This window comes from the organism of the source record quoted next, unplaced genomic scaffold (genome assembly GCF_019419815.1).
Source record: "Pyrus x bretschneideri cultivar Hongxiangsu unplaced genomic scaffold, Pyrus_bretschneideri_v1 Contig58, whole genome shotgun sequence".
NCBI lineage: Eukaryota > Viridiplantae > Streptophyta > Magnoliopsida > Rosales > Rosaceae > Pyrus > Pyrus x bretschneideri.
The window spans coordinates 1246726-1260298 of NW_025999796.1; the positions used below are offsets into that span (position 1 = coordinate 1246726).

At 35.8% G+C, this 13573-nt stretch overlaps 2 protein-coding genes across 3 annotated transcripts; one reads left to right on the forward strand and one right to left on the reverse strand.

The window, feature by feature from the left end:
* The first annotated feature begins 2983 nt into the window (after nt 1–2983).
* LOC103957985 (succinate dehydrogenase subunit 6, mitochondrial) lies at nt 2984–6343 on the forward strand. Its single transcript, XM_009370214.3, has 3 exons — nt 2984–3193; nt 4800–4902; nt 6009–6343. The coding sequence occupies exons 1-3, from the start codon at nt 2999–3001 to the stop codon at nt 6161–6163; spliced, it is 453 nt and encodes a 150-aa protein (XP_009368489.1). The 5' UTR covers nt 2984–2998; the 3' UTR covers nt 6164–6343.
* A 229-nt stretch (nt 6344–6572) lies between these two features.
* On the reverse strand, nt 6573–11301 carry LOC103958322. Of its 2 annotated transcripts, XM_009370579.3 has the most exons (7): nt 11152–11301; nt 10772–10853; nt 9066–10670; nt 8032–8756; nt 7198–7961; nt 7013–7069; nt 6573–6863 (listed from the first exon to the last, which is right to left on the reverse strand). In XM_009370579.3, exons 3-5 carry the CDS (start codon nt 10642–10644, stop codon nt 7224–7226), a joined length of 3042 nt encoding a protein of 1013 aa, XP_009368854.2. In that variant the 5' UTR covers nt 10645–10670; nt 10772–10853; nt 11152–11301; the 3' UTR covers nt 6573–6863; nt 7013–7069; nt 7198–7223. The 2 variants fall into 2 exon arrangements, with proteins under 2 accessions (XP_009368854.2, XP_048427251.1); XM_048571294.1 differs by having other exon boundaries at nt 7013–7961.
* Nucleotides 11302–13573: the final 2272 nt, after the last annotated feature.

The following is a 13573-nucleotide window of genomic DNA, read 5'->3' on the forward strand; positions in this document are numbered from 1 at the left end:
ATCTTTTAAAGCACTTTTAGATGCCATGATTTCATGTTTGATATCCGTACGACGTAAATTGATTGTCTGGACTTAGCTTCTTTTCGATACGTGAATAGGTCAAAATATAAACCGATGATCCGACCGTTGGATCGTCACCAAACTTCAAGACACTATAATAAGTAATATTTGAGGATGTTAGGAACTTACGGATCGGGAATCCGACATACGGATCTTCCCGAATTAGATTTCTAAGTTTGTAAAATAAATTGTTGATCGCCATTTAACTTTAGTAATTGGTGGAGATCCGACTGTCGGATCGCGATGAGATTTTTAGTATGTTGTTCTTTAAGAATAATGTGGACCTTAGGAAGTTACGGACCTAGATTATGATGTGCGGATCTTCTGGATCAAATTTTGTAGCGTTGTGGATCCTATTGTTGACCGAGAATTGACTTTTGGTCAACATGTCTCAAAACGTTCTAAATACTAAAATTAATACTACAGGGGACTAATTGGAGTCTAGTGGGCTTACATTGGTTAGAGAGTGACTTGAGCATATGAGATATGAATATTAATTTCTTTTCTTTTATTAATATCGTATGTGAATATGTCTTGGTCTTATAAATGGGATTTGTATTGAAATGTGATTTTATATATTAGCCATAGACTATGTTATTAAACATGAATTGGTTTGTGTACTGATGATGGTTGGGATACATTTGAGTTTAATTATCTTTTAGTACTGTGATTGATGTGTATGATTATTTTTTTTTTATGATAAGGTTATCCTAGAATCCTATTTGAAGCATGTTGTAGCACCTATATGCTTGTGTGACATATTAGTAATGGCCTTGACAAGTTGATGGTGTAGATGACTACGTTGAAACTCATAGAGGTTGAGATGTGGTTAAGTTGTGTGTTGAAGTTGTTACACCATGTAGCAAAGGTACATGGATGGTCCTGCCTGGTATATCCGCATTGGGTGATCATCGTCTGCACAATTATGTTGAAACATAATGATGTTTATGATGGAGGAAATAGAAACCTTGGTTATCATGTGGGTTATTATGTAGCTTGAATTGAATAATTCATGCTTGTCAAGTCCAAATGTTTGATTGAGGAATGTTATGCCTTTTTGGCTTGTACGAATCGTGTTATATGTCAAGTTATAGAGAAGTTGAACTACGAATGGCTTGATCCTTAATGAGGGTACGTAGTTAGTCTAATGAAGAGATTAGATGCAGCCATAAAGTATACAAAAAATTATTATGCAATTGGATCTTGAATGTTACTTTGTTTATATTCAGGAGGTGGGGTATATTAGATATACGGGTATTTGGAGACGTCACGTGTCGATACTGGACGTATGTCGAGATCGGGACGTGACACAACGACTTCACCAATTGTATTTACTTCATATCAAAATATTTACTCTGCACACTTTTCTCAAATATGAATTACCCCGTAGATCAATAAACTAAAAAATTGTAACTTATGCGTAGCACACCATGATTAAGAAAAACCTCTCGTCATGCATGAAAAAGTGTGTGCATAAAGGTTAATTAGAAAATTACTTTTTAAATAATCAAAATTGCATATTACTAGAATGCTCTTTGTCAACCAAAATAGGATGAAAATAATATTTAGTTTTCTATGAAAACAAAAAATTTAAGAGCAGTGATGTAATTTCACAAAACAAAATTTTACTATTTTTTGTTTCAGTCTCACCCACAGATAGACTTGGCATTCGTGTCGTGTTTCTCGTGTTTGTGTCATACTTGACAGCCTAACAGGTCGTGTCGTGTAATACTCGTTAAAGTAAACGGGTAATATGACCCGACCCGTTACCCGTTAAGAAAAATATATTTTAAATCAATAAAAATGAAAATGAAAAACATAATTTGACCCAAAAGAATGTAAAACATAATACTAAATTAGTATATACATACTAAATTTCGGAGTTAACGCCTTCATGAAAGTTGTAAAGCTTTTCATTACGAGTGATTACATTTTTCACACTTCTACAATAATTATTATTAATTTTATTAATTTTTCACTCAAATAAAAAACATTGTTCATGAGATTTGGAGGTTTTTAAAAATCTAAATGACCATGTAACCATCATCTAAACGTTGAGGATGCAATTATAAACGTTTATTATGCTTTCACATCTTTCAGACTTATACATTACTGATTATGAATTTTGTTTATTTTGAACTCCCTTAAAAATACTATTCATGAAAGTTTGTATGGTTTTAAAAACTCAAACGATCATACATCCATCCTCAAAGCGTAAAGGATGTGACTAAGAGCGTTTTCATATTTTTTCATATTTTTTGCACATGTAAATTAATTATTATAATTTTTTTAATGTGTTTGGTATTTTTAAATTACTTGATATTTTTATTTTTAATGTGTTTTATGATTTTTAATCTCAATCTTTGCCTATAATATACTACAAAAATAAATAAAAATTAAATTTTAAAATTATATAGAATAATAATTAATAAACAATATATACATATTCATTATATCTATTGTATTTTATAGTAAGTTTTTTTTAGTAGTTTAAAAAATTAAAATCATCAGAATAATTTTTTTCTTATCGTGTCGAAACAGATTACTCGTGTGTCATTCTCGTGTAACTTGTTAAGGACCCGTTATTAACGGGTTATTATGGTGTTACTCGATAATGATCCGATTAGCTATCGTGTTGATCCGAAACCCGTTATTTTCATGTCATTTATGTGTCGTGTTAACAGATCATATAAGAAATTCCCATGTGTACCTATTGATGATTTTAACATCTTTAATTTAAAAAAATAAAAAATAGAAAATAATACTCCCTCTCTATACTCCCACGTTCTCTGTCCTCTCTCCTTCAATTTTAAAAACAAAAATAAATTTTTTAATATTTTATAAACACATGATCTAGTTGGTGTAATCAGATGCGAAAATTAACGAGAGAAATCTACATTTTCTACGACCAAGCGAACAAGAGGAATAGAGGGTTACCATGGCCGATTCATCTTCGTCTCCTTCACAGTCCTTCGTTACAAAGCATTGGGAGGGTTACAAGGATTTCTGGTGCGAGCGATTCTCCTTCCTCAACAACTACTCCAAGTTCGTCAAGCGGGACAAGCCCCTCCCTTCCTGGTCCGACTCTGACGTCGAAGCCTTCATTGCTCTCGACCCTGTCAATGGCTCCGCTGTAATTTCTTACCCTTCTGTCTTTCTTCCATTTTATTCCTGTTTATAATTGTTTAGGGTATATGGGTGTCTTTGATTTCGTGTTTTTCTGACCTTTGTGGATCAGGGTGTACGTATTTTTGTTTCTGTTTTGATCTTTTTTCTGTTTTTTCATCTGGGTATTTGTTAATTTTTCTCGTTGATTCAATTTTGGTGGTGTGCCCCTTTTTGTCTAATTTCTTGATTTCATTTTGGAGCTGTGCCCCCTTTCTTTTTTCGAGATGAATAATGTTGGTTTGAGTTGATGTATTCATCTGGGTGAGGTATTTTTCCGTCTATCGTTTCATTATTTTTGTCTAATTTCTTGATTTCATTTTGGAGCTGTGCCCCCTTTCTTTTTTCGAGATGAATAATGTTGGTTTGAGTTGATGTATTCATCTGGGTGAGGTATTTTTCCGTCTATCGTTTCATTATTTTTTCGCTTATTGTTTATGCTTGGTGCCTTTCGGTTACAAATGAGTGAGGTTGGTGCTTTAATGTTTGGATGGTCTACGGGCGGGGCGTTTAAATGGCTTAGGCAAAACGATGAATGGATCTTCAGAAATTTGCATAGATTTGATTCGAGACTGTTGTTCTTTTGGCATGAAAGTAATCAAAATAAGCGACATGCAGTGTTTGGATTTGAATTTTAGTTTAATGATGTTTTGAAGAGAAGGAGTAACGAACCTGAAATCAAACTGATGCGTATGAACTAGTAGAGAAAGCAAAGAGCTATGTGGCTGGAGACTCCGTCCTTATTTTCTGTCATGTATTTCTGGTGGCATTTTGTTTAGGACCCTTTGAAAATGCTTTGTAAGCAGACATGTCTGGTTATTCGTGGAAACAGTCAAGATTCTTGATTGTTAAGAAATTTTGTCTAGTTACCTGAGCAAGCAAGTAAACAACTAATCAGTCTTGCCCTCAGAAATTATTGAGGTTCACTCCAAACAAACTGTATTTTGTATTTCAAGTGTGGAAAAAAACACGTCTAAATTGCTATTCTCTTCTTTTTGGTATCTTTTCATATTTATGTTGCCACTGGCCTCCACCTGAAATGCCGCATAAATGAAGTGGAAAAGCATACCTGATTTTGTTTACCTTATATATTTAGATTTCTTATTTATTCTTTTGCAGCTCTAAGTAGTGGCTTTGTGCCACTTAGTATTGCGGTCTAATGATATTCCTCTTCACTTGTAAGTGAGAGGTCTTAGGTTCGATTCTCGCCAAAGGCAGATTTGAACCACATTATTGCTAGCCCATTTTGAGGCTAAGCCCACCCCCTCCCCCTTAGTGTAAATAATGTCGCTTGTTCAAAAGAAAAAAGAAGTGGCTTTGTATTTCTTGTTCAAGACAAAAATGAAAGGTTTTCTAAATGCAAACAATTACCATTGGCTAATCTTGACTCCACCAACACTGTTCCACTCATGTATTATACTATTTTCTGGTAACCCAGTTATTTTGCCTGCAACTTGAGAAGATGTCTGCTAATATGATATCCGAGTCTTGTCTTATGGTTCAATGATGCATTTTCTGTACAGCTAAGCTGTGTTTTCTTTGAATAGCTGAGTTAACACATTTTTGTTTTGCAGCTGAAGACTGCTAGGGAAGCAGTGAACTTTGGTCTTACAGGAAGTGTTATTGGAGCGGTATCAACTGCTGGCTTTGCGTGGAAATATTCAAGGAGTTTACATGGTAACAATTTGCCTTTTATTTTAGGGTTTACGATTCTATTTGAAGAAGTACTGCACAAGGATCAGATGTATCTGGTTCCTTGTTTTTACCTTCACTTATTAAGCTGGCTATTAGTTGGATCTCTAATTATAGCACCACTTCTTCAGTTCGGCCTGACATTTTTTTTGCTTTACAGTTCAACATTTTCTTTAAACAACCTTTCAAATTTGTGGATGAATAAAAATGCATATCTAATAATTGGACACATCAACACATCTTGATATCTTATTGATGTACTAAGTTTGTGTTCACTGGCAAAAATGCTACTTATGAAAATGATAGTGCCTATAACTGGGTATGATAAGATGGACTGACATTGATTTCTATCAGTGGCAAAAAGAAAATATTGTATGAATAGTTCATTATTTCTTTCTTATGTTTTGTTTTTTCCATTCCACTTGGCCTGCATTGTCTATCTATATTCTTGAAGCATAAATTTCTGAAAAAATTTGGGTATACTTAGTGCACGAATTTTACCCTTTCCCTTATTGGTTTCTGTATGCTTTGGGTGTTCATGGGTGTGCCGTGTTTCCAATAAACTACCTTCTTTTATCAAGGACTTTGTCTCATTAGTTATTTTGTGGTGTCCTGTAATCTCAAGGTTCATATGCAGTGGAAGAAATTTTCCTTGTAATCTAGGTTCTTGTTTCAACTGTTTCCCTTTCCAAGAGCCGGACTTTATTTAATCTGTAGCCGTCATTGTAGAAAGCAAATTAAGATTAAGCATTCAAGCTTTGGTAGGGCATCATAAAGCAGCGGTAGGTTATGATGCAAATATTCCCCTTGTCTATTTGAGTGAGCTTATGCTCGTGTATACAGAATAGGATGTGAAGATATTAGTAACATGTCTTGGTAGGAATCAACCTTATTCCTATATTACATGTTGTAGTGTATTACAACAGATGAGTGCTATCGCTCGGTGATGCATATGACATCTGTCTTGGAATTTTAACTTGCAATCTTCATATGTTTCTATCAGGAGCATGACAATTGACGATAGGTTCTTTTAGAAAACATTATGTTATGGATGGGAGGATCTGGTTTCTGAACCCTTTTGCACTTGACAGGTGCTGGACTGTCCCTTCTAGCTGGAGGTGTTTTTGGCTGGACATTTGGACAGGAAGTTGCAAATCACTGGCTGCAACTTTACAGGTTCGACACCTTGGCTGCACAATCCAAGTTCCTTGAGTGGTGGCAAGAAAAGAACGAGAGACGATCTTAAACATGGCTTGCTCTCGGAAGCAAAGATAATAACCGTTGTTCCAGTTCTACAATAAGAATCAAACACACCTGTGTTGAAAGTTGTAATGGGAAAAGATTGTATTTACTTTATATTTGTGCTGGATTGTTTCTTTTGGGCTCTTAAGAAAATCAGTCTGATGAAATTGCAACATTTTGTGAACTTGGTCGATTGTGATGGATTTTTCGTGTGCGGAAAAAATTGTTGCATTTGGTGATTATTTAAGATGTTTCAGGTGACGTGCAATCTTGGATGCGCATTTTATTTGTGACCCAAGGACGAGGTTTACAATTAAAATGCGTCTCTCTCGGCGGAAAGTCCAGACTCCGTCGCTTGGTTAGTAAGATGGCATGACGAACTTGAATAAGAGTTTTGACATCACTCAAGTAAATCGTACAAAATCGGCTTACGGTAGTTCTCTATTCCAAGATAAAATCATGTTCATGCAAGCAACACGACAGTCACACGCTTGTAAGCTACATGGATCACAAGACACGGACTGTACATACTAAACTTCCATAGTGTTTGCAGCTAAACAAAACCGTTCACGTATTATCTCCAAAATAGTAAAAAGACGGTAGCAAGATAGAGTCTCTCATGCCAAACCTGCAGGCCACAGTGGGGAGGAGATTTTCCGCGGAGTTGGGAGCGAATGCCATTCAAACAGGGGTAACCTGAGAGGCTGCATGAGAAATAGCACAACAGTTGGTGAATCTTACTTCGCAAAATATGCGTGTCATATAGAGAGTACAAACTGTGAAATCTATGTTAATACATCAGGAAAAGAAGATGAATCTCATATCGATTAGATTGTAAGAACTTGCATCTCACCTTAAACACCTGTACTGCAACCACACACCAGCGATCACAAGCAGCAGGATGACCTCCCTTCAACAAAGACGGCATCCAAGATTAAAGGTTAAAAGTTCTTACAAAATTTCTGTCATGTCTACAGTAGTTGAGATATAAACTAACAAAATTTCTTTACAAGACTAGGTAAGGAAGTTGAGTTCTACCATGACTGCATTTATTTTCCAAACCTTCAAGGGTTTGCTTCCCCCGTTTTCTGAACGCTAATTAAGGAAAGCAATTGTTGGATCTGAACCCAAGTTGCTTCCATCGATTTAAAATTGTTTTTGGCCTGCATAGCTTTCTTCACCCAAGTTTTATCCTGCATACAATGATCCAGAAGCAGCTTCTGGCTGTGCTCAAGCTTGCAACGGAACTCATCCATTTCGGTTTTGTGGTTGGAATTTAACTCCTCCAATTTCTCCAAATTAGCTTTTTCTTCAATCAATTTTTTCTCAAGCTCTTCAACCCTTGATTTTTGCACAATGATGCAAGCTTGCAACTTTTCTTCATCCGCTTGAGCTTTTGAAAAAAGGCGATTGTAGACTTCTACTTCTTGTTCCAGTGCTATCTTCTGATTAAATTTTTTTCTAACTTCAGCTACGGTTCCATTGGCCTTGTGGTACTTGGACTTCACAGAAGCAAGCTTCACCTGGACATTTTCAATGTTCGCATACTCAACTCCAGTTTGGCCATAAGCGTTTAGCAAGATTTCCAATGATGACTTCAAGTTCCGTAAACATTCAATTTCCATGACTTCATCCAGAGAGAGTGTGGTGATACTTTGGATCTTGGCCTTGGCTTGAGAAATCTCATAGGAATCAGGAATGGGAGCATCTTCAGTTATAGCCAAGAGACAAGCATCTGGATGATGATGGAGATAAGTATCCAGAAAGTCCAAAGCTCGGGCAGAATGCAGGGGCTTTGACATCTAAAGTAAGAATCAGTAAGCATCATAACATAAAAGTGGATACGAAATAGTTGAGATAGATACAAATTACCTTGACATCAAGATTGTCATGAAAACGGGAGCGGTAGGAACCACTTTCTTTACTTATAGTATTTGGATGAGATGACACTGCTTGAAGCTGGGATTGAGCTACTTGAGGAGGCCGAGATTCAGCTGATTCTTCACTGGGAGGAGATGAAATTTGACTAGGAAGCTTCGCATTTGAAGCATCCGCAACCTCAGTAGGTGGCACATCTTCCAGCTTAGGAGTACTGTTATATTCAGTTACTTCAGCAATGTGTTGCATATCTATATCAGACTGTTGTCTTTTTGACAGAGGAGTACTCGTGCTTTTCTCATAGATGGCTTGCTTAGCCTGAGAATAGAATTCAGAATCGGACTTTGTTAGATTAATCAAAAGCCGGTGCACTTCTTCTTTGGTTATCCTTGTCTTTCCAAAACTTTTGCCTCGTCTAATCTCGGGTTCATTTTTGGATTGATGAGTGGTTCCTTGGCTTGCCAAAACCTTTGCCTCAGTTGGGTTGGCATGAGATAGATAATTCCCCTTTATTATACTCCTCAAAAACTGAAATGCTTTTTTGGTCGTTCTTTTCTTACAATGAGCTCTCCCTCGTCCACTCAAGCATTGAAAAGTAGGCAGAGGATTTGCTTCTTTTCCATCCTCAACTTGCGGAGCCACACATTTGATTCTTTTTTCTGGTGGGTGTACTTGCAGTCGGTCAGAACCGGGGCGTTCAGTTTGTATAAGGGTTGACTCTGCATAAACAAGAATGAGAAGAGAAAGTTACGAATTTTGAAGATCAAATATTGAAGCCTTCAAACGTAGTCAGCCATCAGAAAGGTCAACTCATGTAACAACTATTGAAGCCTTAAAAACGTAAGCAGGTTGACCAACCCAGTTAAACTTAAAAGCAATCTGAATAAAGTGGAGTACATATTAAATTAAGATACTTGATCCATCAGCCTTTACAATTTTGTTGCAGTAATTCATTAGTATTAATATAATAGTTGATTGATAAACTGTCTCACACAATTCACTAGGCAAGTATTTCGGATTGAACGTACCTTTACGCTTCTTCAAAGCATCATTTGACTTAAGGGGAGGAAGTGGTCTGTTCTGGTCCAAGTCATGAAGCTTGAAAAGATGGATTAAATCTTGATCACGAGGAAACACTTCCTCATAGTATTTTGCCCACCAGCCTTTGAACGATGAGGTGGCTCTAGGTAGAAGTGAAAATGGAACAAATTTAAGTTTCTTGAACAAGTGAGATGCGGTAGCCTCAAGCTCCTGGAATTGTTCAGAACTTTGAAACACTGTCCTCTCAGAAAAGTCTGTATTGAAAGAAAAGAAAGGGGGAGCAGGAATGTCCTGAATCAAGCCGAACTGACGGGCACAGAGATTTGGGCAATATGCTTCCACACCACAAATTTTTTTTCCAGATTTTCCACAAGTGATACAACCAGGAAGATCACGGCTAACCAGAAAGCTTGCCCACATGTCCAGGATTGTAGAAATTCCAGTTTTGGTCATTTCAGACTGAGGAAAGATCAACCATCGAGGTAAAGCATCCGACTTTGAATATGGCATGAAGTTAAAGTTCTCTTCTGTGTCTAAGTGGCACAGGTACAATAAACAATCGTGAAAGGAAAACTCAGGTCCTTCAAAAAATACATATTTCAGTCCTTCACAAGTGAGGTTGGGAACTGAAAAGCAACTGGGACGTACTTTAGGAAAGTATGTGTGAAGCCAAAGTTGAAGAATCCAAATCGGACCACCAGAAGCACCCAACTCTGAATCAAGCAAGTCCTTTATCCCTCTATACAAGTAACCAAGAACAAGGGGTCCTAAAGCGTATGGCTCACCCCTAGATAAAGCCACAGCCAAGGGTAAATTGGATGTAACAATCTTGAACGAACGAGAACAAAGTAGGTAACGACAAAGCCAGTAGTGAAGAAATGCTATATGCTCTTCATCTGTCACAAGGCCCTCAATTTTGTTATGTTGTTTAATAAAGGAAGAAAAAGAGGAGTTCTTTGTAATTCGAATGCCAAAGTTATCATCCGGAATGGAGATGGAATTAGCAACGAGAGCATCAAACTGGGGACCATCTGGTCTAAGTCCTAGCAAAGCACTAAGATCTAACAGAGTAATAGTAAGGGGACCATGACGAAGATGAAAAGAGTTTGTGGAAGTTGACCAAAAGCAGAGTGCAGCAAGTACTAAGGAACGATTGAAAGGGATGGCAAACTTAGAGAATTGGAGAATATCATATATTCCCGCTTTATGCCAAATGTACCCTTTTTGATCTTCGACTCTTTCAAACCAAGGGATCCAATTAGGGTCGTTAGTAGGCCACAAACCACGGTGTTCATAAAACCTTTCGTAGAATTTGGCATTTTGATTGTTTATAAGAAACTCTTCAGTTTTCCGCTTAGGAAACTCACTATTATAACAATCAGGTAACCTTTTTGTGGATTTCAGAGCAGGACCTAAGATAAAGTGTTGGGAAGTCGAATCAGGGATAAGTACTTGAAAATTTGTAGTTTCAGTGCCTATTTGCTCCTTCAGGTGGTTCAATCTGTCAAGAGCCTTGGCGTTGGCGTCAGCGTCGGCCGATTCATTGCTGGTGGATGTAAGAGCCATGTTTCTACTGAGAGGTCCTCCTGCTTCTAGAAAATTTCAACAAAAAATAAAAGTTACTATTTTTCCAGACTGGGATCACCAGTCTTCCATTGTATCATTCAAATTTTTTATTTTAACCAAAACTTACATAAACAATTTGGGTTAAAAAAGAAACTGCCTTGCAGACTTGCAGTGCGCCTTTTTTCCCCCCACAAAGCTCAAGAAAGCAACTGCACAAACAGATTAAGAGCAAATAAAATTAGGGTTACATGTATGACTGTGAGCAGTTAGAAAAGAAACGATCCGACGATTAAGACAAGCATGCAATGCATCAGACAGAAGAAAAATAATAGAAATGGAGTAGATGATAAAACTAGGGTTAGGGTTTAGCCCTTAGTTTTGCACATTTCAATGGACATAATTACTGCTAAGTTGAGGCATGGCATGAAAAAACTTGAACGCACAAACCAACACAAGTAGATAGCTCGAAAGAAGCTTTCCAAGAAAACGAAGAATCATAATTTTTACCGATTCAAACGAAACAAAGGAGATCAGAATCAGTTTTCTTCTTTTCCTACACGTTCTTGTTTTGTTGCTTGTGTTGGAAGAAGTGACGGGATGGAAATCTTTTTACAGTGGAAATGGAGCAACTGAAACCTGCAGGGAGGGGGCTGAGAAGTCTTGTGGTGTACTCTTCTATTACTGTTTATGTCTTTTAAGACACGATATATTTTTACTCACCGGTCAAAGATAATACTCATCATTCTATTTATTATTATCAAGTAAAATTTAAATTTAATGTTAAACGTAAATTTCAATATTTAATTTATTTAATAAAAATAAAAGAACTTTAACAGAAAGTTTTTCGTACTATTCATTTTAACGAAAAATTGCATTTTTATACTAAAAAATAAATCCTAGTACTATTTATTTTACCTTTTATTTTATTCTTATCGTTAAAACTCAAAATTTTCAAATTATTTTCTTTAATTTTTCTTAAAAATAAATAGAATGATTAACACGACTTAGCAAAATTGCACCCTTCCAAACTTTACTTTTTCTCGGGAAGAGCATGTCATTATATCAAACAAAGAATTTTAGTTGTTTTCAAGAAGTTGTATTTGAATTTATTTTTTTCCTTAGTAATTAAGTCCAAAAAGGCGATTAAAGTATTCTTCTTCATTGCTATTTGTATTAAGGTTTAATGATATTTATTTTGGTTTATTAATGGAATATTTTATATTTGAATTTCGTGAATAACAAGTTTGGTATCAATTTATTTATGTAATTAATAATAAATTATAAAAAACAAATAGAGATTTTTAAATTTTAAAGCTTAAATAAAAGTCTTTCTAGAGTGTTGTAAAAAAAATAAAAAAGTCTCTATTTTAGAAACTTACCATATTTAAGCACTTTACTTTACCACATTACTTTCCATCTGAATTTTCTACCATCCATAATTCAGGTATTTTTATTCTTTTTTAATCATATTAATAGATAAAAAATTATTAAAAATTCAATTTTTATAATTAAAAAAAAAAACTAATTCAGTGTTTATGAGCGTAACAAACTTATATTAGCAAAGTCAACATCAATGCAAAAACAATCTATGTTTAAAATGCAAAAACAATCTATGTTTAAAAATAAATCATAGGTACAAAAATATATATCGGGACCTAAGCTTTGGTACGCAATTACATTACGGAAATATTGGTATAAAAGTTTTGATACAAATGTATCAGTATGCAACTATAGTATATAAACATATATAGGTACATAATATGCATATAAATATATATGGAAAAATTCACGCAAGAATAGTTGATGATATATAACTGTTCTTATTATGGGATGGACAAAATTTTAATTGCATGTAAGGATCAATAAATAACCTACACACAAAACAAACTCAATAATTATTATTACAATCTAATTAATAAAAAACTTACAATTAAATGTCAAGGACTAGCGTTTAGCTTTTTAATCTTTCACAAGGTTTTATTCTAGAAAGAATATTTTTCAATGACCATAATGAAATTTTCTGAAAAATATTTGGCTTCACTTGTAGGTAGAAAAGGTTTTACGTTTGACTCTTATATATAGTGTTGACATACCCCGACCTAATTCGAGGTACGCTGGCCGTCACGTGAGGGTGACGTAGCCATGAGCACAGTGCGGAAGTGATAAAGATACGAAAGTGTGAGTAATTAAAAACCAAAACTAACTAATTTACACTCGGTAAGTATAGAAGTGTGAGTGAAGATGATTAAAGAATATATACACATTCTCAGAGCATAGATAACCTAAGTGCAGTCCAGCAGGCTAAATACTTATTATACAGGATATGAAAGAAAACCCTACCTTACTTAGAGTCTATCAGAACCGCCACCAAAATGAACATCTAACCATAACCTGGAGGGGCGCAAAACAGAAAACGTGAGTGGGCAAAAACAAAGCTTTTAAAAACCGTTTCTCTTTCCAAAAGTAATAACCCCTCACCGTAAAACCCGTATAATTTCCTAGAAAATAGTAATACATATGTATTTATAGAAATCAAGCTCAAGAGTACGAAAACCAGGTATATGCCATGTCACTAACTCAGAGTAATTATGTAAGCCAGGTGATATAAATCAATGCAAAAGTGATATGCCAGTCGGAGTCACCTAATGTAACTTGTACGGCTGAACCTATTGCTCATCAGTCCAGCCGGAGTCACCTAATGTGGCATGTACGACACTAAACCTACACACGAGTCGGAATCACCTAATGTGGTCTGTATGACAGGCTGGGTGTAAATAGATACGATTAAGTACTACGATCACGTGAAGGCTGTGCAAAGTATCGCAAGTCACCTAGAAGTCGGAACCACCTAATGTGGTCTGTACGACAGGCTGGCACCTGCCTTGGATCCAAGGTGAGCGTACGGTGCGGGAGGTGAACGATCACATAA

Bases quoted from the DNA above. Each gene is read 5' to 3' on its own strand.
- LOC103957985 (XM_009370214.3), top strand. From the start codon at position 2,999: ATGGCCGATTCATCTTCGTCTCCTTCACAGTCCTTCGTTACAAAGCAT. The intron at 3,194-4,799 runs GTAATTTCTTAC...TTTGTTTTGCAG, and splicing joins ACCCTGTCAATGGCTCCGCT to CTGAAGACTGCTAGGGAAGC. The intron at 4,903-6,008 runs GTAACAATTTGC...TGCACTTGACAG, and splicing joins ATATTCAAGGAGTTTACATG to GTGCTGGACTGTCCCTTCTA.
- LOC103958322 (XM_009370579.3), bottom strand. From the start codon at position 10,644: ATGGCTCTTACATCCACCAGCAATGAATCGGCCGACGCTGACGCCAAC. The intron at 8,757-9,065 runs GTACGTTCAATC...TTGTTTATGCAG, and splicing joins TGCTTTGAAGAAGCGTAAAG to AGTCAACCCTTATACAAACT. The intron at 7,962-8,031 runs GTAATTTGTATC...TTCTTACTTTAG, and splicing joins ATGACAATCTTGATGTCAAG to ATGTCAAAGCCCCTGCATTC.